The 22,662-nt window shown below is 41.3% G+C and overlaps 2 protein-coding genes across 4 annotated transcripts in view; both read left to right on the forward strand.

Annotated features, from left to right (window-relative positions):
- Positions 1–20,847, forward strand: part of DCBLD2 (discoidin, CUB and LCCL domain containing 2) — a 36,415-nt gene extending 15,568 nt beyond the window's left edge. For 2 of the 3 annotated variants that reach the window (XM_079973729.1, XM_079973728.1), the window contains exons 3-15: positions 1,307–1,444; positions 2,553–2,604; positions 4,089–4,161; positions 5,056–5,189; positions 6,131–6,171; positions 7,252–7,467; positions 9,604–9,728; positions 11,691–11,838; positions 12,242–12,367; positions 13,472–13,565; positions 14,068–14,117; positions 15,961–16,098; positions 16,942–20,847. In XM_079973729.1, coding sequence (XP_079829855.1) covers positions 1,307–1,444; positions 2,553–2,604; positions 4,089–4,161; positions 5,056–5,189; positions 6,131–6,171; positions 7,252–7,467; positions 9,604–9,728; positions 11,691–11,838; positions 12,242–12,367; positions 13,472–13,565; positions 14,068–14,117; positions 15,961–16,098; positions 16,942–17,384 — 1,778 coding nt within the window. In that variant the 3' untranslated portion in view covers positions 17,385–20,847. The remainder of the gene's footprint in view (positions 1–1,306; positions 1,445–2,552; positions 2,605–4,088; positions 4,162–5,055; positions 5,190–6,130; positions 6,172–7,251; positions 7,468–9,603; positions 9,729–11,690; positions 11,839–12,241; positions 12,368–13,471; positions 13,566–14,067; positions 14,118–15,960; positions 16,099–16,941) is intronic. The other variant, XM_079973730.1, reaches the window with a different exon arrangement.
- Positions 20,848–20,992: 145 nt separating this feature from the next.
- FILIP1L (filamin A interacting protein 1 like) overlaps positions 20,993–22,662 on the forward strand; it is a 183,505-nt gene continuing 181,835 nt past the window's right edge. Inside the window, exon 1 of the mRNA XM_079973377.1 lies at positions 20,993–21,033. Within this exon, the coding sequence (XP_079829503.1) occupies positions 21,008–21,033 (26 nt within the window). The 5' untranslated portion in view covers positions 20,993–21,007. The remainder of the gene's footprint in view (positions 21,034–22,662) is intronic.

Raw genomic sequence — 22,662 nt, forward strand, 5'->3', positions numbered from 1 at the left:
TGATGGTGTGTTTTTAGACAGAAGATTGAATGTGGTTGCACGACATCTGTAACATGAAGGCTTTTATCAAGCTTGGTGACTCTTCTACTTAGATATTGCATGAAAACTTAGACTTGCTGTGAGCTAAGCTCACTTGTAAAAAAGAGAAGAAAACATGAGGTCCTTAAATGGCAAGGAACGTCCAGTCCTGATTAGGGCTTAAACACTTTTACAAGTTGAGTTCACTGGCCCAAATAAATTATCTACTTTTGTTCCCTTTACCTCTCAGCTGTTCCCAGCTAGTGTGGCTGCATAAGAGATTGAGCAGTGTGTGTGTCTTGCTCTGCTGAGAGAGAGCTTTTTGGAAAAAAATAATGGTAAGGTTAAAACGGGCAGCCACTCCCCCCCTTGAACTTCCAGTGTAAGTTTTGAATATTAGAAATAAGAGTCAGTGGAAGTACGTTGACTGCAGATAATGGGCTGGCGGAGGATTTAAACTTTTAAGTAGATGTAGCATATATTGCGGTGTAAGAGCATCAGCATTTGAATGAAGTATTGAAGCCAACTCTGTTGATGCTGGGAACTTTTTAAAAAAAGGAAACTCCAGAGTGACTGGTTCTTCAGAACAGCTCCACAATCCATGCCAAGCCCTTTCACTTGCACAAATAGTTTTAACACTACAGTCCTATTAATGCTTAACAGGGAATAAGTCCCATTGAACTCAGTGGGTATTCCTTCTGAGTAACAATGCATAGGAAACAATGTAAAATTATTGGTGTACATGTATTTGGCAAAGAGACTGGCTAGTAATTATTTGGATACTTGGTAGCAGTTGTAGAGATGGTGAAGTGTACTAAAATTGCTCTGCACCATGCCTTCAGTATTCCTTAATAATTGTGTCCTGGTTTCATCTCAGAATTGGAGATTGTAGCCAGTGCTGTGTTCGCATGAGCAGAACAGATCTGCTTGTGAAACAGGATTTCACCTTCCTCCCCTTTGCAAGATGATAAGAAATTCTGCTCTAAAGGGCCAGGGAACCTCTTGAGAAAAGCACATAGAGGGTGGAAAGGAAGAAGTCCTACTGTACAAGTAGAATTCATTTCCTTCAACATCAGATGCCACCCTGATAATTTGTGTATTTGGAGATTTAGGATATGGGTTTAGTCTCAAACAAACCCTAGCTTTGGGATTTCTGAATGCCTTGAAACTATGGGGATGATAAGAAATAGATTCACAAATTCGTTGAGCTGTCAAAGACGTTCTGAATGTGCAAATCCATACTAAATCGATAAATGCTTATTAACTGTCTTCCTCCTGCTCCTTGCAGGAAAATACTGTGGTTTAGGCTTACAGATGGAGAATTTAAATGAATCAAAGGGTAATGAAGTTACAGTACAATTTATGAGTGGCATACACTTCTATGGACATGGGTTTCTCGCATCCTATTCAACCACTGACAAAACAGGTATTTATATGTTTCTTACCTAGTGCTATGTAAGCACTCCACACAACTAAGTGTGCTTTCTTACCGCATGTAATTCATTCTTACTTTTCTGTTACCCAATTACTGATAAATTATTCAAAGTGAATTAAGCATGGATGGTTACAATACCACATCTAGACAGAGTAAGATGCATAATAACTTGGTTTATATGGTGCAGAACAATATGGGATTCGAATAAAGTTTATAAATGGCCCACTCATAAAACATCAAGGCAGTATACTGTAATGCATACAGACACAATTGAATATAAAAAACCTTAAGACAATGCAAAATACGAAAGAGCTGGGTTTTTTTGAAAGTGGACAAAGTCCCTAGGGTTCCTAACAGATAGCAACTATTGCATTGCAGCTACATCAGTTTTTGCCTAGTGACCTACCCATTCTCTTCCATTTCTGCAATCCCATCTATCGCTTGTATGTGAGAATGTTCCATTGTGTTCAATGGGACTTACTTCAAGTAAAGATGCATAGGATTGATCTGTGAGACTACAGTGCTCCCTCCCCTTTGTTGCTTTGTTTGGGCTGGTTTCAGTATGGGATAGATGTCGGTAATGATTATAATATGAACTGCAGTGGTGCCCCATTTGTGTATTTCCCTCCCCCCTCATAAAGACCCACCGTGCACCAGCAATGCTTGGAGGTGTCAGTGGGGCTATTCTTATTCTCTCAGGCTTTTTAAACACTTGACTTTTTTGTGAGCTACCCTGGAATTTCTGCTGAAGGGTAGTATATTCTTTCAAACTATTTAAGCATGCTTTCGTTTCACTCGATTAATTTAATGTTTGCCACATTCGCTCCAGGATTTTTCCCAAGCCTTTAAAATGAATACTTTCATAATCCGATAGATCTTATTAGGTCTCTAGCTAATTATAAATGTGCAATTCTCTACTATGCTGCTAAAGAACTATTTCATGTTGATGTATTATCAGACTGCAGCAAGTGCCTCATACTACATTGAATTGCAGATGAGTTGATTCAGGGAGATCAATTTTACTTCAAACTTTTCATCCCTTAATTATAGAAATCCTGCTTTTTGAAAAGCAATCTCTTCACTGTGTTTTTATTTCTAGATTTAATAACGTGTTTAGACACTGCAAGTCAGTTTTCTGAACCAGAGTTCAGGTAAGAATTGGTCTCTTTTTAATACTTTGATAATAATTTGATAATAATTCTTGATCTATAACACATCCCCAGATCAATCCAATATTCAATGAATTTAACCCCAATTAATTTCCTACCCTGATTCTTCTCCATGTCAGTTCCTCCAGTTCATTTTACTTAATTAATCCAGAGGTCTTGGGAGAAGGCAGCAATTGAAGGAGTGTTCTATACCTCACCTAGCTACTTCTGTGAGGGATGCCCTCTCCCTGCAGTCATAATCCCAAGTACCTGGTTGTCTCCAGAACAAATGCCCTGAGCCCAGGTTAGAATTGACACAGCCCATATTGGCCTGAACTCACAGAGGATGGACATTCCACACCCAGGAAGGGTGCACTTGGGCACTATGTACTGTCATCTGCAGGGGCCATTTGAAGCTCCAATACATGCAGTGGGACTTAATTTTAAAAATTTAAGTAAAAATAGATCACCACCTGTCTTCTTTGTACGTCTGGAACCAGACCTACAGAAAAGCAGACACTGGCCCAGACGGTATTATTTATTGAAATACCAGGCTGTCCATTAAGAAGGCGGACTCCTAGTCACCATAGAAATTATGGCATATGTTTTCAGTGCTTGTGATCCATTATTTTGGAGTATTAGTACATGGACTAACCCTTAAAATGTGGTAGATTGCATTAGGTCTCATAATGATCGGTTTTCAAGGTCTGAAGTGTGTCAACCTAGAAATTAATATGTATTCCCCCCCCCCATATAATTTGTGTTTACATACAGTTGAGTAAGTCTTTATTTCTTGTACCTAAAAATGTTTGTAATCTCTCATGCCAGTAATCTAACAAGGCACGGCATCTTCAGCAGTACAATATTATGCATGGTATAGCAATATCCCCGTCTCCTTCCCCCACAACATCCTTAAATCACTAGACTTGTGTAGATGGATCCCTAAACTTGCTGTTAACTTTCCTGATTAAATTTTGCAGCTTGGCAGTTTTCACATGCTGTGCAGACCTGGATGTAATTACTTTGTAAATTCCACTGAAGTATTGGGATTTATTTAGAGTTCCAGGATTTAAGCATAAGGTGCACTAAGCCAATTCACAATAAGGCACTATAGAGGCATTTAAGTGTACATGCACACCCAAAAGGATTTTTGCAGATTTTATGTGTTTAGTATATAAAAAAAATAGAATAAGAATGCATTACCCAATTTTTATAGAGCCAGATTCTTCCTTAAGTCTACTTAAAATATAAACCCCACAACACTTTTAGCTACATACTCATTTTTTGCTATGAAAGTCTTCTCTTGGGCATGTGATTTTTCTGACTCTGGCAGATATTAAGTATTTTGGCATGCTTTTGTGAAGTAGTAGTATGTTTGACATGCCAGTTCATAAGGAAGGAAGTTCACCACACAGGCTATTAAAAATTCCAGTTTTGTAATCGAAGGCAGTTTTCAAATCTTACTTTTATATTCCTGTTTCTTACAGTAAATATTGCCCAGCTGGATGTGTGCTTCCTTTTACTAATGTTTTTGGGACTGTTCCTCACGGCTACAGAGATGTAAGTAAACTTCAGAATGGTTGTACTTTTAATTGGGTATTCAACTGTGGTTTTCAGCTTATGGCTTTGTAATATGTCAGGGGTGAGCAAACTTTTTCAGCAGGGGGCCGGTCCACTGTCCCTCAGACCTTGTGGGGGGCTGGGCTATATTTTTTTTTGGGGGGGGGGGAATGAACAAATTCCTGTGCCCCACAAATAACCCAGAGATGCTCATGTAAAAACACGCTGATTCCCAGACCGTCCGCGGGCCGGATTTAGAAGGCGATTGGGCTGGATCCGGCCCCTGGGCCTTAGTTTGCCAACCCATGTACAGTGGTACCTCGGGTTACAAACGCTTCAGGTTATAGACGCTTCAGGTTACAGACTCCGCTAACCCAGAAATAGTACCTCAGGTTAAGAACTTTACTTCAGGATGAGAACAGAAATTGTGTGGCGGCGGCAGCGGGAGGCCCCATTAGCTAAAGTGGTACCTCAGGTTAAGAACAGTTTCAGGTTAAGAACGGACCTCCAAAACGAATTAAGTTCTTAACCCGAGGTACCACTGTAATATGTTAAGCACTCAAGGCACATTGCTGTAGACAGGTTTTCAGTGACAATATCTCTTAACCAAGGCTAGCTAACTTTGGCCCTCCAAATGCCTCAGCTGGCATGATCAATCCTCAGGGATGGCTGGCGTTTTAGTCCAGCAACATCCGGAATGCTACAAGTTAGCCATTTCTGTTCTGGTACAGAATTATATCTGGATTGAGTGGGGGAGCTGTGTATTTTTTGCGTGCTTAGAATTTTGCAAAAGGAAAGTTTAAGATGTACCAGATAGTTAGCAGTAGCTTCTTTAGCCTACTGAAAACTGTTGAAGTGCTATCAGATAGTAAGTAGTCTATCTTCTCTCCTAAGTCTTCCTCCATTTGCATGGCTGGGGTGCATGCAGGAGTGGTGTCCAACGTCCTAGGAGGTCAGATCAATGTCGTAATCAGCAAAGGCATTCCATACTATGAAAGTTCTTTGGCTAACAATGTCACCTCAAAAGCGTAAGTCCATATGTTTGCTTTTCATTTGCTACTTCTCTGTATTGTTAAAACATCATTGCAGGTAAACACTTAGTTCTGAAATATGAAGGCTAAGTTCAGGCAAGGATATCAGTTAAATTATCATGCTGCAGTGCTCCTGTAGTGTTATTAGATAGTTTGGCCTATAAGTAATGAAACATTGCTCTTGCAAAGTTGTGAAAATATCTCTTTTTAAAGCAATTTTCCATAACATTGTTTGTTCGTGAAATTCCTTCTCTTTCTTGCTGATTATCATGAATGCAGCATGTTCATAGCCAACTTTTGTTGTCATTCCTTTTCTTTAACTCTTAAAATATGAGATGGGTAGTATTTAAAAAGCCTTCACACACTCCATAAAGATTTTCGAGAAATATAGATGGACCATTTTATCCACTGTCCATATTTCTTCGAAGTCATGCATTAAGATTTAGTCTGGTATATTATTATTTTTACTCAGGGTGAATACAATATTGCATGACTTCTCCTGAATATCCACATTTTCCAAATGCCAAGCTGGATGTCCAATTGTGCGATTTGGCTTTTTCTTATTTTATCTTGGAAATGTTGTTGCCAAACCATCAGTTCATTTAGCTCAATATTGGCTGGTAGACTCTCCTCAGGTTTTCGGGCAGGATTCTTCCCAACTAGAGATGACGGGGGTACAAGGCAGATGCTCTACCACTGAGCTATGGGTCTTTCCCAGGGTGAAGTCTTTTAGATCAACTTTTTGCGCAGCTTTTATCCCATAGATATTAGAATAGCGTGCCAAGAGTAGTGAGTTTACTGCTATATTACAGAAACACCTCACCCTTGAACGATGTTGTGATAGAACACACGCACAGAGAGAAATTAAGGGGAAATGTTACATTTTGTTGGAACTAAAGATGTAGTTTTGTGGTGTCTCTGGTTTGTTTTTTACACAGAGGAGCACTGTCTTCAGGTCTCTTCACTTTCAAAACTAGTGGTAAGCCTTTCTTCTCTATATTGCCCTTCTGTGTTTAATGGGATCTGTACTCTTATCTAGCCTGGTATCTCTTTGATCCCTTGCCAACATAAACTCGTGGCTAAATGGAGATCTTCCAACTTTGGTCTTGAACTATCCCGCCTTCCTTCTCAGTTATTGTAGGAGATAATCGTTCCTACTCTCCTGCACCCCCTGCCTCGAAGTGATCTTTGAAGTTTTTCATTCTATTTCAGAATCAAAGATGCTTATTATTATATAAATGTTTGTATCGTGCCCTTCCGGTGCTTACCACTTAGGGCTGCTAACAATTAAAACCAACCATTTAAAAAAAACGATACTATAAAAGTACAGGTGCTTCAGATAAAAACTGTGACACTCCCTCCCCATTCAGATATATTTGGCACCAAGTCTTTCTGAAACCTACTGAAGAAGACCCACTCTATCACCCAGGCTTTTGGCTGAATCTATATTGTTGCACTTTGTAAACAGCTATTTTAACTCTTGTGTTTTTGCGCTCACCTGTTTTTACCGTTTTCTTGTTTAAAGTTGTTGTGTGTTACCTGCTGTACCCTGCTTTGAGATTATTTTATAATGAAAAGTAGGTCACACATTTTATGAATATATATATATATATATATATATATATATATATATATATATAAGCATCAGGTAGAGGTTTATCTCTACGTTAGAACAAATGCATGGCAAAATTGAAAGGTTTCTGCCATAGAACTAAACACCAAAAGGGAGGTTTCAACCAAACATCCCAGAGCAAAGTGTTTTGCAATTTAGGTGTGGCCGGAGGGAAGATCCAAAATTGTGCTGCTTTTTTAAAAATGTTGTTAAAGTCCATGTTTTCCTTAAAGTAGCGATAAAAACCTCTTGTTGGAATGATTGTTTGCAAAGACAGGCCTTTGCGATGAGAGATAATCAACTTACTTGCATTTCAATATATGTTGTTTAAATGGTACAAGGTTCATTGTGATCTAGGTCCTGTTCTGTCTTTAAGCCTTGGGAAGGGTTTAAGTATTTATTGCGTTACAAAGGTTGCACCATCTCTTGGATGCTTTGTATGTTTAGGTTGCTACGGGACACTGGGAATGGAGTCTGGAGTCATTGCTGATTCGCAGATTAATGCATCATCATTTCTAGAATGGCCTGAGCAAGTGGGGCAGCCCAGCACCTGGAGGCCAGAAAGAGCCAGGTTGAAAAGGCCTGGACACTCTTGGGCAGCTTTTACCAATGATGAGTATCAGTGGTTGCAAATAGACCTAAACAAAGAGCAACGCATAACAGGTAAGCACACCTGTGTTCATTCTTCAAAAGACAAGAGTCCTTTTAGGACAAGTCCTCTCCTAGCAGTAAACACCCCAATGCTTAGAGGTGGAATTAGGGCAACACAATTTGTACACCCCCCCCCAGGGTGCAGGGGTGAAGGGAGTTTCTTCCCACCTCCTTCCCAAAACTGGGCAAGTGAGGCACTGGGCTTTGGGAAGGAGGTGTGAGGCTGTGTCTGAGTCCTAGAGTTCCCCTGCCTCCTTCTCAAAGCCTAGTTAGTGTTTTCCCAGCTTTGGGAAGGAGGTAGGAGGGCTGTAGAACTCTGCCAGAGCCTTGTGTCTCCTTCCCAAAGCCCATTGCCACCCTTACAGGAGGTGTGTGTGGTGGTGGTGGGGTCATCAACATTTGGCCTCACACAGCGCACCATAATACCAAGGTCCACCCCTGATACTTTGAATGGATGAATGGCGTTTATTACATCGGTCTGTGGACAATAGCAGATTGAAACACAATGCCAAGCATTAAAAAGCCATAAAAGTGCAGAAGTCACAATTACAGTGAATACATGGAGCTTTATTTACAAAACAGATAGACGTTATGAGAACAACAAAAAATACTTGTGACATTTGGAAGTTATTTAAGGATATGTTTACTCTCGTGTCTTCAAATCTCCATGACAATTTACAGATATTGAATCAGATATTATAGATACTGCCTTTTTGATGTAGAAAGAAATGTGTGTGTGTGTTCATGTCCTCAGTCGTCCAGTGCTATACATGAGCAATGCCCTTAAATTACTAATGGCCTCTTGTAGCAGAGATCAATGCTTGAGCCCTCTGCTAGTTTTGGCTCTGTGTTAGGCAAGGCAGGAGGAAAGCCTGCCACAAAGGTTTGTCTAGTCCAGTGTCATGGTCTGTCCGGTGGCCAGCCAGAGGTCCATGGGAAGCCCACAAGGAGGCCATGAAGGCAGCATCTCCCTCTGCTGTGGTTTCCCCGTGACTAGAATTCAGAAGCATGTTGCCTCTGATCCTGGGGATGGTAGTTTCTGATAGCATCATCCTCCATGAATTTGTCTGCTTGACTTTTAAAGCAGTCTGAAGTTGGTAGACATCGCTTCATCTTGTGGTAGCAAATTCCATAGTTTAACCATGAGCTAGCTGTGTGAAGAAATACGTCCTCCTGTCTGTCCTGAATTCCCCATCCTTCAGCTTCATTGGATGAGCCCAGGTTCTCGTATTGTGAGGGAGAAGAAGGTCCATCTACTTTCCTGTCCCCACACATAATTTATACACCTCTGTCATGTCCCTCCTTCTTGCCTCCCCCCCCCCCAAATTAAAAATAAATAAATCCAAACCTGGCAGCTTATAGTTGAGCAGTTTGATTAATTTGTTTTTGCACCCTTCAATATCTTTTTTTTAAAAAAAATGTATTCAAAGTGTAGTTGAAGAACAGATTTGTTGAGAGGCACATTGACAGTATTGACAGTTTTATTTTCAGTCCCTTTCCTAATGATCCTGAACGTGGAATTTGCCCTTTTTTCACTATTGCCATGTATTTGATTCAAGTTTTCATTGGCCTATCAACCCTGACCTCAATATTCCTTTCTGATCAGCCATTGTCAGCCTGGATAGCTCAGTTGTTTAGAGTGTGGCGCTGAGAAGGCCAAGGTTGCAGGTTTGATCCCCGTATGGGACGGCTGCATATTCCTGCACTGCAGAGGGTTGAACTACTAGATGATCCTCAGCATAGCTGTCAACTTTCCCTCTTTTTAAAGGGAAATTCCCTTATTCCGAATAGCATTCCTCGCAAGAAAAGGGGAAAATTGACAGCTATGATCCTCAGGGTCCCTTCCAACTCTGCAGTTCTATGATCCAGGGCATGTAAAGCCAGTTGGAGTGTTTGCTATCACCGGCTTATAGCCCATCAGTGTATATGTAGATTTTTATTTTATTTTTTGCCCCAGTGGGCAGTATTTTACCCTTACCCTGAACCACATTTGCTATTTCATGGCAAATTGAGCCAGTTTGGAAAGATCCTTCTTTGGAGTTCTTCATAATTCCCTGTTCTGTTTTTGCTGGGCTATCGTCTGTGTTGATTAAATGTTTTAAAAATGCTCTTGCTATTTATTGTAAATGAGAACCTTCTTATCCACAGGTATAATAACTACTGGATCCACCTTAGCAGAGTACCATTATTATGTCTCTGCCTACAGGATTCTGTACAGGAACGATGGGCAGAAGTGGACAGTATACAAAGAACCTGGTGTTGAGAGGGATAAAGTAAGCCTGCCCAATATTCTATGTGCAAAATAAGATGAAGTTGGAGTACATAGGAACTCTGGGTGTGTGTTTAATGATTCTGGAAGCATCACATAAGTATGAAGGTGCTTTTCCCGGGGAATCACCGCATCTTTCGCTCTATAAGACGCACTTTTCCCCTCCTAAAAAGTAAGGGGAAATGTGTGTGTGTCTTATAGAGCGAATGCAGGCTGCGCAGCTATCCCTGAAGTCAGGAGAGCAAGAGGGATTGGTGCACACCGATCCCTCTCGCTCTCCTGGCTTCAGGGATAGCCACAGAAAGCCTCTTGAGGGCAACGGGAAGAACGCTCCCCCTGCCCTGAAGTGGCTTGGCACAGCTATCCCAGAAGCCAGAACAGCAAGAGGGATCTCTGCTTTCGCTGCGCAGTGATCCCTCTTGCTGTTCTGACTTCGCTTCGCTGGAGAGGCGCTGGGCAGCTTTCCCTCTCTGCGCAGCGCCTCTTCAGTGCTGAAGAGGCGCTGCGCAGAGAGGGAAAGCTGCGCAGCGCCCCTTCAGCAAAGCGGGAGGAGAAATGGAGCCCCTTCCATTTCTCCTCCCGCTTTGCTGGAGAGGCGCTGCGCAGAGAGCGAGAGAATATTTTTTTCTTGTTCTCCTCCTCTAAAACTAGGTGCATCTTATGGTCGGGTGCGTCTTGCAGAACGAAAAATATGGTAACATTCTTCTATGGATAGAACGCTAAATGTCGGTGCACCCTGGTTATTACAGAACTCTAGAAATGGGAACATAAGTTTGTCTCTCATTTGAAACATGGGTCACACAAGCCCATCCAGCATACTCATGGAAGAAACAGAGGCTGGAGGAAAGAAAGATTTCTCTCCTTGCATGTGTATTCCTTGGATCAAAGGAGGAGAGAATTCCAGCAGAAGCCAGGAATACATCTATGTTTACAGTGTGTCTGTGTGTGATGTGCATGCATAGAAGGAGGGTGAGGAGATGGGATCCTGGGGGTTTTTTTTGGGGGGGGGGGGAGGGAGAGATTTGAATCTAGGCTTTTGACACAATGAAGAATATGTATGGTGTGTATTTGTTAGATGGTAGTACATTACTAATATTGTATACTGCGTTGAAGTGTTTCGGCGTTACATTTTTGTACCGCTTGACCTAATGTAGAGTGGTTTGCCCTCTTGTGCTTGGAAAAGACAGCAGGTTGTGAACTTGAATGCTGTGTAAATCTGACTCTATCACTACCAAGGTTTTGGTAGCAGGTCACATCAATGAAGGTTTGCCTTCAGTTTCCCCCAGATAAATGTTGTGTATCTAATCTATCACCTTATGAAAATATAGGGAAGTTTTTCAAAAGAGACCACTGTTGATTGGTATTTCCAGTAGTAAATTAGAGTAGTAAATATATTAAGTGGAGCAACAAATGCTTAGTACGCTAGGAAAAATGATCAGAAATGAACTGTAATACGTGCTTTTGACTGCCCTCTTCTGGGCATACAAAATAATAATTTTAAAAAGCCCATCTACCTAAACTTTTGTAGTTAACTGAGTGTAATCGACCAAAGGTTAGGTAGATGGGCTTTCTATTGGGTAGGTGAACATTTTAAACTGCAGTATGTCTGTCTGTCTGTCTGTCTGTCTGTCTCTCTCCGTGTGTGTGTGTGTGTGTGTGTGTGTGTGTGTGTACACACACACACAGTATCTGGTTGGAGCTCATTTAATGTGTCATTTAGCAGATGTATATAAGGCTTTTCAATAAAAGGTATCCAATTAAAACCCTCAGAATAAGTTATTCATTAGTTGACCTTACACTAGAGCCATCTGTACTTTGAGAACTCTATGTCTGCTGCCCAGAGTAGCTTAGGCAAGCAAAATAAAATATGAGTATTAGCTTATTTTCCTGGAGCAGTATTTTGTAATGCAGAACTTCTAATGTCTTAGAAAAATGATGTATTTTACATCAAATTTTGTTTTTCTAGGTATTTCAAGGCAACACTGGGTATTATCAAGAAGTCCGCAATAACTTCATTCCGCCCATTATTGCTCGTTTCGTTAGAATAAACCCTTTGAAGTGGCACCAGAAAATCGCAATGAAAGTTGAACTGCTAGGATGTCAGTTTAGTGTTGGTAAGTGAAGTAACTTTTATCATTCTTTATATTAGCATGACTTGCCTTGGGAGAAGAATGTGATACAGACTGAATTTGTTTGTGCCTTCCCAGTTTGTTAAATAACATGTATACTAACAAATTTGCCAAATTTTCATTGCTTGACTGTCTGCTGTGCAGCAATTGTATCAACGTTTTAAGTTTTATTCCCAAAGTATGAGCATAATGCAGCTCGCAACAGTTTTCTTAGGCAGCAAACCATGCATTCATTTGCTGGCACAGCAAGTCTTAGCAGCAATTTTGTACTAGCATATTAAAGATTATGCAAAGGACATTGTATTTTGTAGCATGCTTCACTACATAAAGGAATCTGCTTGGTGCTTTAACGAATGTCGTGACCTTTAAATTTTGGTTTTCTTTAAAGTTCGGGCTCCAAGACCTACAGTACCCCCACCACCCAGGAACAGCAATGACTTTCCCTCGCACACTGATAAAACCACCTTCACTCCAGAGATCAAGAACACTACAGTAGCTCCAAGCGTAACCAAAGGTAGTGACATCTATATAGCAAATAGTATTGCATAAGGCTAAGAGTCAATAGTAATGCTGTATTGATTCCCTGCTATGTTTTTGGTATATTGCCAACTATATTGATCTATCTATAATATATATATATAGTAGCAGAGATTCATGTAGCAGAGATAGTTGACATATACGGTAAAGGACCCCTGGACGGTTAAATCCAGTCAAAGGCGACTATGGGGTTGTGGCACTCATCTCGCTTTCAGGCCAAGGGAACCGGCGTTTGTCCACAGACAGCTTTCCAGGTCATGTGGCCAGCATGACTAAACCACTTCTGGTGCAACGGAACACTGTGACAGAAACTAGAGTGCACGGAAATGCCATTTACCTTCCCGCCACAGCGGTACCTATTTATCTACTTGCACTGGTTTGTTTTCGAACTGCTAGGTTGGCAGGAGCAGGGGCCAAACAACGGGAGCTCACCCTGTTGCGGGGATTCAAATTGCCGACCTTCTCATTGGCAAGCCCAAGAGGCTCGCTGGTTTAGACCACAGCCAACAGGGCATGCTAAATTTGAGTAGAAAACTAGAAATGGATACCCAACTGCTAACCAGTTTATGTACAATTTAACAAACATTCTCAGCTTCAAATGTTTTGCTGGGGTGATATCAAGATGGGCCTTTGGGTCTCATTAGGCCTGACTTTGGTCTGAGAGGACATTTCTGACCAAACTGCAGCTGAGGGGCCTGCTCTCAGGGCCAGCTGATTGACACTGCTAGCAAGCTCTGCTTTGTTTGCAGGCGATCGTTTGGATTCAAACTGGGGCCTTGCTGTAAATGGGAATTGGCCGATTGGTGGTTATAATGAGGCCTTTTGAACTTTGACAGATTGGTGGTTCTAGACAGCCCACAGGTGTGGTGGAATTAAGGATCAAGCCCATTGCACAAATTCAGTTTCCCTCTCTCTCCACTACATATTATTATGAGTGCAAAAAGGTATTTTGCTCCAGTAATATTTGGATGCTATTACAAGCTTTAAATGAACTTTCTTCAGTATTTGTACAAGGAACAAAGGGGGTTTCGTTTAGTGTGCCTGCAATGTTTATGGACTCCACTTGTTTAATGGCTTTCAGATGTGGCGTTGGTAGCTGTTCTGGTTCCTGTGTTGGTCATGGTCCTTACCACCCTCATTTTGATCTTAGTTTGTGCCTGGCATTGGAGAAACAGGTAAAGGAATAATTAAATGCTTTGCATCCTCTGCAAGGGAGGAAATGTAATAGGTACAGGAGGAAATGGGAGAAATGAAATATGGTCAATTAAAATGCTCAATTTATGCATTAACATGAAGAATAATTTAAATTAGTGTGGATGTATGTTCAGGAGGGCCTTGTCCTGGTCGTGCAGTACTTTAACCTGAACTACTTTGATGTGTATAAATCTTGAGAAGGCTGTGTAGGTTCAGCAGCTTTTATATCAACAGAACATGCAAATTTAACTAACTTCCAGGGGACGGTTGTCTTTGCTGCTATTTCTTTGAAATAAAGTGAGAAGGAGATCAGTCCCTTAGTATTTCAGTCTCTCCACTCACACCCCCCACACATCCATGCAACCCCAGAAAAGACTTACTGTACCTGTTCTTCAAAACTAGTACCCGCAGTGTTGATCTCAAATGGCCGTTTCATATTGACACTAATTTTGGGTGTGTTCTGCATTTCACTCACTTTTTCAGAAAGAGAAAATCAGAAGGAACCTATGACATACCATATTGGGATCGTGCAGGTAATAACCATTGTAGGACCTCTAGCTGCATCATTAAGCATTGAGATGAACATATATATGTGCAAATTCCATCTATTAATGGTTGGACTTGGGCAAGCACTTGCTTGCTCAGCCCCCTCATAGAAAGCCTCTTTAGTGCTTGACTTGAATACTTGAGCAGCCCAAATCCTTCCTGTCTTCTCTCCATATGTTTTAAAGGGGCGGCCCTTTCTGTTCCCACCAAGGGTGGAAGCACTGTTGATGGCAACAAGAGAGAAGGCCTTCTTAATGCCTCCACCAATTTTTGGAACAACTTCCCCCCGTGAAGCATGGCTGGCTCCGTCTGTTGCTGCCTTTCACTGATCAGGAAATCAAACCCTATCTCTTAACCTGAACCTTAGCTCTAATTCAAAACCAAACCCTATCTAACTCTCTCCCTCAGATACTGCCCCTTTTATTCTCCCTGCCAAAGTGCTGTTCCTCTCCCCCCCCCCCCCCCCCGTGGCCAGCTGACATCTGCGAGAGACTCCAACATTCTGGTGGAGTTTCAGAGGAAGTGCATCACCAGACTCTAGTCTGGCTCTGCTGTCTTTGTCACAGGTGCTGAATGCCCTCTTCCTCCTGGGCTGTTTGTGTCTTAAGAGGGACCTTCACACAAACATGAGGGAATTCCTGCATTGCAAAGAGGTTGGATTAGATGACTCTTGGGGTCCCTTACAACTCTACAATTCTGTGATCACACACACTCACACACACTCACTCACTCACTCACTCACACCACCACCACCATGTATGGATCTACATGAGGTGGCGCATAAGGCTTATACATGCATATATCCATTGAACATACAACCACCAATGCATTGAAAGAACGCATAAGAACATAAGAGCCTGCGGTGTCTGGCCAGTGGCCCATCTAGTGCAGAATCCTCACGTTGGCCACCCAGATGCTTGTGAGAAGCACATAAGGCAGGACATGAGCACCACAGCCCTCTGCGCGTCTTAGCAGGTGGCCTTCTGTTTGTTTACACTATGGTTTGTTAACAAGCTGAGATCACAAACCATGATTTGATTCTGGGTTGTTTGAACAACTGAACTATCCAAAGTTCCCCTGAGTTTAGATGTAATGTAAACCACTCTGTGATCTTTGGTTGAAACGTCATATAGAAATGAAATAATCATCTTTAATTAAAATACAAATAAATATATATATGTATATATATACACATAAAGATAAAAAAAGAAAGAAAAGATACAATTTTTTTTTACACTATTATACAATCATTCATTAAATTTCTAAATAAAAGACTTCCAGTTCTTCTCATTGTACTTGTTATTTACGTTTAAACGCACAGCCTTCTATTACCCTGGTTTGTTTTCGTGTACTCTAGTAAATTAACATTTACACATTGTATTTTACAAGGATCAGTTTAGTTCCGCAAGGAGATTGTTATTTGAACAATATGTTTTTAGGTCATCTTTGAATATTTTCCATTCTTTGTATACTTTCTGGTTTGAGAGCCCTCTTACTTCCCCCGTCATCTCTGCCAGTTCAAGGTATTCAATCATAAGAGTCTGCCATTCTGTTATCATGGGCATTGTTTCATTTTTCCAGTTTCTTGCCACTAATATGGTATAGAGATGTAATAAAGAAGTCTCCTCTTCATTGCCACATAGGAAGAGGAAAGGGGTAGAGGGGAAGCATGTGAGCCAAGGGCTCACCACTGTTTGTCTGCGTAGCCCAAAATTGTGCTAAACAGGCACAATTGCCCCAGAGTAACCAGGTAACCATTACAGGGGAAGTTCCAAAGCTAAAGAAATGCATATTGATTCATAACCATGTCACTTGTAAACCTTGATATAGGTTGGTGGAAAGGCATGAAGCAATTTCTTCCTGCCAAGTCTGTAGAGCATGAGGAAACGCCTGTTCGTTACAGCAGCAGTGAAGTTAGTTGCCTTAGATCAAGAGAAGTTACAACCATGTTACAAACCCAAACTGCAGGTATTTGTCTTCTCCAGTTTATCTTGATTTCAGTAAATGGTGCCTGTTTTAAATATCTTTGCAGATTAAATCACAACAGTCTTACCTTCCTGTATTTCTTCCCATACCTTCTAAATTCTTTTAAAAATCTGTGCCGGGGATAGATGTCCAAATACAGCTTGTAGAAGGACAGATTCTGGACTTAGCCAATGTGGTACAGTCCTCTCACAGAATTGTGTCACTTAAGTTTTTATGAACAATCCGCTTGAGTGTGGCTAGTTGAAAATCCCACCATGGAGAAGTTGCAAAACTAACTTTTCCTAATAATTGCTTGGTTTTTTTCATGCTTTCAAGTAAAGTCCAAGTGTAACCAATAATCATTTGAACTAGCTCACATCTTTTGAAGCAGCTAGTAAAATATAATTCACAAAATATTTAACTGGACCTCTTTACTCAGAAGTATTGATTTCTATTATTGTTTCATTGAATATGCCTTAAATATGGCATATGCATAACAGTAGTAGATAAAGTATTGACATGATCCATTAATCTGTTCAGACTGGTTTACATATGGTGGCCCCAGCATGATCATCCCAGGAACACTTGAGACCACTGTTAGCCTGAAACCACTGTCCAAATTCCTGGTGCCATCAGAAGATCAGAATAGCCACATAACATGACTGATAGGTAGAGGTGCTGATTCAAATGAACAGTGACCCTATGCTCTCCTGAGATCTTCCCACTGGAGCAGTCTCATGTGTGATCTGGCCCATTTCAGTTCCAAGTGCCCTTTTTTATTACCAGTGCAATGGCAGTATGTGACAGCTGGAAAACCCTTGACGATACTGGTCTCTCTTTGTACAGAGTATGCACAGCCACTGGTGGGAGGAATTGTTGGCACACTTCACCAGAGATCAACCTTTAAACCTGAAGAAGGAAACGAAACAAGCTATGCTGATATGGATCCTTACAATTCACCCGAGCAAGAGATTTACCATGCCTATGCTGAGCCGCTACCTATCACTGGACCAGAATATGCAACACCAATTGTGATGGATATGTCAGGTCATCCCGCAGCTCCCCTGGGCATTTCTACTGTATCTACTTTCAAAGCTCCAGGAAACCAAGCCGCTCCCATAGTTGGGGCATACAGCAAACTTGTTTCCAGATCAGATAGTTCATCGCCTACTCGAGTACTCTATGACACACCCAAAGGAATGCCAGGACTCAATCCCACAGATGAGTTGGTATACCAGGTACCACAGAACATGCCACATTCCACAGAGAATAAAGAAGATGTTAGCTAGAGAATGTGGCTTTCAAAAATTAAATCCTTTGGAGATCACTTTTTGCGTTGGAAGAAAAATGTGTGACTTGGTGGGAGCCCAGAAAAAAATGAGTCAATTACCCTTTTGAGGGTCTGTACACAACTACTGCTTTCCTGTTTATAGAATGATGGGCTTTCCATTCACTACTGATGGGCACTACATTTTTTTGCTAGACAGGTGTGAGAAGCTTTCAAAGATGCTGAATCGCTGAGTGTAAATACATGTTCCACAACAGATATATAATGTGCCACTATAGATATATAATTAATCAAAATGATCTATGGTCCATGAGCCAAGAAAAGGAAAGGTACTATTCTGGATATAGAAAAAGTCACTGAGTCCAACATACCAATTTCAAATTAATTGCTATCTAGCAAGCTGGTATTTTCATAAGGCTTCACATTGTAAAAGTAAACTGATTATTGTGCTTCCTGTAACAGGAAGTTAGTGGCAGTTAAAAGGAAAACTGATCCCTAAAATTAACAAGTTTCCTTTGTTGATTTCTTTTATGAAATCAACTGGTAGTGTGGAAAATACCTGGAATCTCTGGCAAGCATGACTTGCTATACACTAGTAATCACTCTCTGTTGATCCCTTTGGAGCATGAATGCTGTTCTCCCTACTATTTGGGTGCTCCTTGCCACTTCCTAGGGAGGTGAATTCCTTGAAGATGATACATTTTCTAAAATTTGTTACAGGGCTAAAAAGGACCTTCACTTCTGTAAAAGATAAGCACACTGGCATCATTGCATGTAGGTTTTTAATGTAAATCAGGGTGTCTTTACATGCATAGATGAACAGCTTGGTTTTCCCAATATGATTTTAGGTATATGCCTTAAGAAAATGCATATATGCATTGATGTCATGGAGCCTTCTGAATGTGAGGTGGCGATTAGATTGAAATATAGCAATGTTTAAAGTATTGGCATTTGATCTACTATGTATTGCATAAAAATAATCTTTTTCACCCCTAGATTCTTCAAGTTCAAAATTATCATACCATTTCATTCGGGACTAAAGGTATTTCACCATCTAACTCCTAGTGAGATTATTTTTCCAAGGTTTATATACTTGAAACTAGTTAGTAACTTTTGTGCACAATGAGAATTGCTGAAAGCATAGCTGTATAACCTACAAGCCAGTCTCCCTTTGGCCATGCTTTAAATGTGTATATATTTTTTACAAAGCACATTAGGGTGACATGAAAAGAATGCTTTGTTTTTATTGTATTATAACAGCACTGTAGCGATGATGTAGAACAGATAAATGTGATATCCCCTCTATACGCAATAGCCCAGTTTTATGGACTTCATTATGAACATATAGTTCAAAAGAATATTGGGTGTTATCCCGTTGTGTTCATCTGCTATCAGCAGATTGTCCACTTGCAGAATGAGACTTTCTCCCTTCCTCTCATCCTCTGCACAGACACCAAATCTTCAGAGAGAGAGAAGCTCGCAGGGGGTTAAAGGGTAAGGAAGCCAAAATCCACTTGAACTGTATTGGATACTACCCATTTCTATTTTTCTTGTGGTCTGTATTGTTGAATGCACAATATATCTCAATGTAGCTGGCTGGAAAGGTAAATCATGACAATCACAACTCTTAAATGTAGTTAGTACTCCTTAGCCCAGCTTTCTCTAGCCTGGAGTCGCTTCGGATGTTGAGGACCAGGCTATAGCTGGGACTGAAGCCCATAACAGCTCGAGAGCAACAGCCTTAGTCCAATACTTAGTTTCAGCAGTATGGCATGCTGGTTCGCTCTTGTGCTTTGTTCCATTTATATTTTGTTTATTTATAAAAGTGATAACATAACTTATTTTTATTCTGTAAACTACGGTACACCGAGGCTAAATGTGTGGCCTAAGAAAACTTTCAGAATATGTGTATATGTAGACTCTATTCTATGGCCTAGTCTATAATTTCTTGCTTCGTTTGGTCCAATGGATATGGGTACATATCTGCCAGGTTGGATTCAACGAAATCTATGTTGAATATATGACATCCTAATCGTGTCATTGTCTATCTCTGTTAGGGTCTCTAGACTCAGCTGTCCTACTCTTACATATCTGCATCTTTGAAAACCATACTGTAGAAATAGCACATTTGCAACAGAGTGATTTCCACCTCCCGCCATTGCCAAAAGGTGATTCATTTCTGGAAGTAAAATTCAAGGGATTAACTCTTTTAAGTTCAGATGGTAGCACTCGTGCACCTTGCCAGTCAAAACATAGTTCCTTAGCTCGGTTATAAATGGTTATAAATCACTTCTTGGTTACAAATTGGAATCAGAACCCTAAATTCTTCAGAATCCTGAGATTGCAGTTGGATTCAGCGGCGCACATCTAGCAAACAACTACTTGTAAACAGAATTAAAAACTATTACTTTTATTTATTGACAGTATTTATAAATCACTCTTCTGCATATGTTACAAGGCAGTGCACCAAATGCTACATTACAAATAGCAAAGTAAACTATGTCAAACTCTAAAATTAATGGCAGAAAAGCAACAGGAAAATAATCCTAGCTGATTTTCAAATGCCTAGTGGAATAGAACACAACCTAAGTTTCCTAGATACTAAAAAATCTTCTTAGAAATGTATTTTCTGCTTAGATTCTAAACAGATGGTAGCTATCTTTAAAGGAAAACTAGGCAGCAATCTTGTACCCACTTCCCTAATTGTAAGCCCAGTGAACTGAATGGGGCTTATTTCTGATTAAACATGTTATAGGGGTTGCGCTCTGAGTGTTTTAACTTGAATGTTGCACCAGTTAGAGTGGCTTGGTGTATTTGTACCACGCCAAAGTATAGAATTGTGTATGTGTGATGTTTCTTACAAAAATTGACAAGTGTACATACAAGAGACTACCAAAAGCCACGGTAGGGCTGTTTTTCAAAGCTGCCTGTTACTGGAATTGTGCACAAAAGTGTATATGCTTAGTATGAAGTCTTGCAGGTATCCAAACCCACAAACCTTAGTACAAGCAAGTCCACCTCCACTGTATGTTGCAGATTTAAGCTTGCCAGCACATAAAATATTACAACAGTATAAAAGGAATGGTGTGAGCAATTGAATGTATCAGAATTAAATGGCCGATTAGATGAAAACAGCTTTCTTGATTTACTGCCCCTGTATTTTAGGTACTAACTTATTGATTCCTGAATGTAAGACACACAGCACAGGCAAGTATCCACACAAGTGTTTTGGGGTTTAGGCTCACTGTTGGTATTGTCTCAAGGTATGCAGAGGGGTCACTCGGCTAGTGCAGGTGAGATGGGTGCAAATAAGTGTCGAGTGGCTGTTTTCCTAGAATGTACTTCCTTACCTCAGCATGTTCTGTAGTCACTCTGTATATGTTGCTAGAATTTAGATAATATGAATAGCAATTTTTTAATGTATGTTTTAAAACCTTTTAATAAAATGCACAATGTGGAACTCATGATTCTTGTACAGGGAAAAAAGTAAGCAGATTCCATTTTGGAGCTTAATGTCACTGAATATCCCAGCTGATGGAGAGTCAATTACAGCTACATTTTGACAAACACTTTCTGTTCGGCAAATAGAACAGTCCTGATTTTATCTTGGTACTGTTTGTGGACATGAGAACCTCAGTGGCAATAAGCAGGTAAGACACAACACAACAGACTTACATATTGTTCAGATGATTCAGAGCAGCCCAGTCCTATTGCTTACTTGTGCAAACAGGCTTGTTCTGTTCTACCCCATCTGTCTTGATAGCACACTGTTAAAAGAGCGCTGATAATTTTTGAAAGGAGTTATCTTAGTAAACCATCCCCCCCCCCTTGATTAATACTGGAACGATGGTACAAGACAGATGAGTTCTGTTAAGTACATCTTCACAGAACGCCTAATTTACATAATTCACTGCCATAAAATACAGTGGTGCCCCGCAAGACGAACGCCTCGCAAGACGGAAAACCCGCTAGACGAAAGGGTTTTCCGTTTTGGAGGCGCTTCGCAAAACGAATTTCCCTATGGGCTTGCTTTGCAAGACGAAAACGTCTTGCGAGTTCCTGCGGGTTTTTCCCCCCTTTCCCCCCCTTTTCCTAAGCCGCTAAGCCGCTTATCAGCTGTTCCGCTGATAAGCCGCTTAACAGCTGATCGCTAAAAGCCGCTAAACCGCGAATAGCGCTAATCCGCTAAGCTGTCAATGAGATTGCTTCGCAAGACGAAAAAACCACTATACGAAGAGCCTAACGGAACGGATTAATTTCGTCTTGCGAGGCCCCACTGTACAGTGGTACCTCGGGTTACAGACTCTGCTAACCCGGAAGTAGTACCTTGGGTTAAGAACTTAGCTTCAGAATAAGAACAGAAATTGTGCGCCGGCGGCAGCAGGAGGCCCCATTAGCTAAAGTGGTACCTCAGGTTAAGAACGGACCTCCGGAACGAATTAAGTTTGTAGCCAGAGGTACTACTGTATGCTGATAGCCACATGTTTAGATAAATCTACTGAGATTAGCTCTATATAGTGATGGTCACCTAAATAGAAGCCCCAGGTTCAGAGGCAGTATTTCTCTAAATACCTGTTGCTAGTTTGGCAAATCATCTTCTTTGGCGTTCACTCGTAGCCGAGTAAAATTGTCTTCCATGAACATGGTCCTAACAGTGAGTCCGTAAGTGCCTGTGGAGGTCAATTCTGGACCCACACATCCTTCCACAGTGGGGACATTGGTTTCCGGGCAGGAGTTGATCACAAATAGCATAGTGTGGTGGGCTGTTGTCTTCATGGGGCTTCTTGGCAGCATTTGGCTGGCTACTGAGCGACAGGTTACTGGTTCATAATGGATCTAGCAGCTCTGCTTTCGCACTCCTTAACCAGGTGGCGCTGTGGGTTAAAGCCTCAGCGCCTAGGGCTTGCCGATCGAAAGGTCGGCGGTTCGAATCCCTGCGGCGGGGTGCGCTCCCGCTGCTCGGTCCCAGCGCCTGCCTACCTAGCAATTCGAAAGCACCTCCGGGTGCAAGTAGATAAATAGGGACCGCTTACCAGCGGGAAGGTAAACGGCGTTTCCGTGTGCGGCTCTGGCTCTGGCTCTGGCTCTGGCCAGAGCAGCGATGTCACGCTGGCCACGTGACCCGGAAGTGTCTCCGGACAGCGCTGGCCCCTGGCCTCTTAAGTGAGATGGGCGCACAACCCCAGAGTCTGTCAAGACTGGCCCGTACGGGCAGGGGTACCTTTACCTTTACTAAGAATGCACAGCGCATGTGGAGCTAAAGCCCCACAACTTTGCAC

Source organism: Podarcis cretensis (genome assembly GCF_951804945.1).
Source record: "Podarcis cretensis genome assembly, chromosome: 4".
Classification (NCBI taxonomy): domain Eukaryota; kingdom Metazoa; phylum Chordata; class Lepidosauria; order Squamata; family Lacertidae; genus Podarcis; species Podarcis cretensis.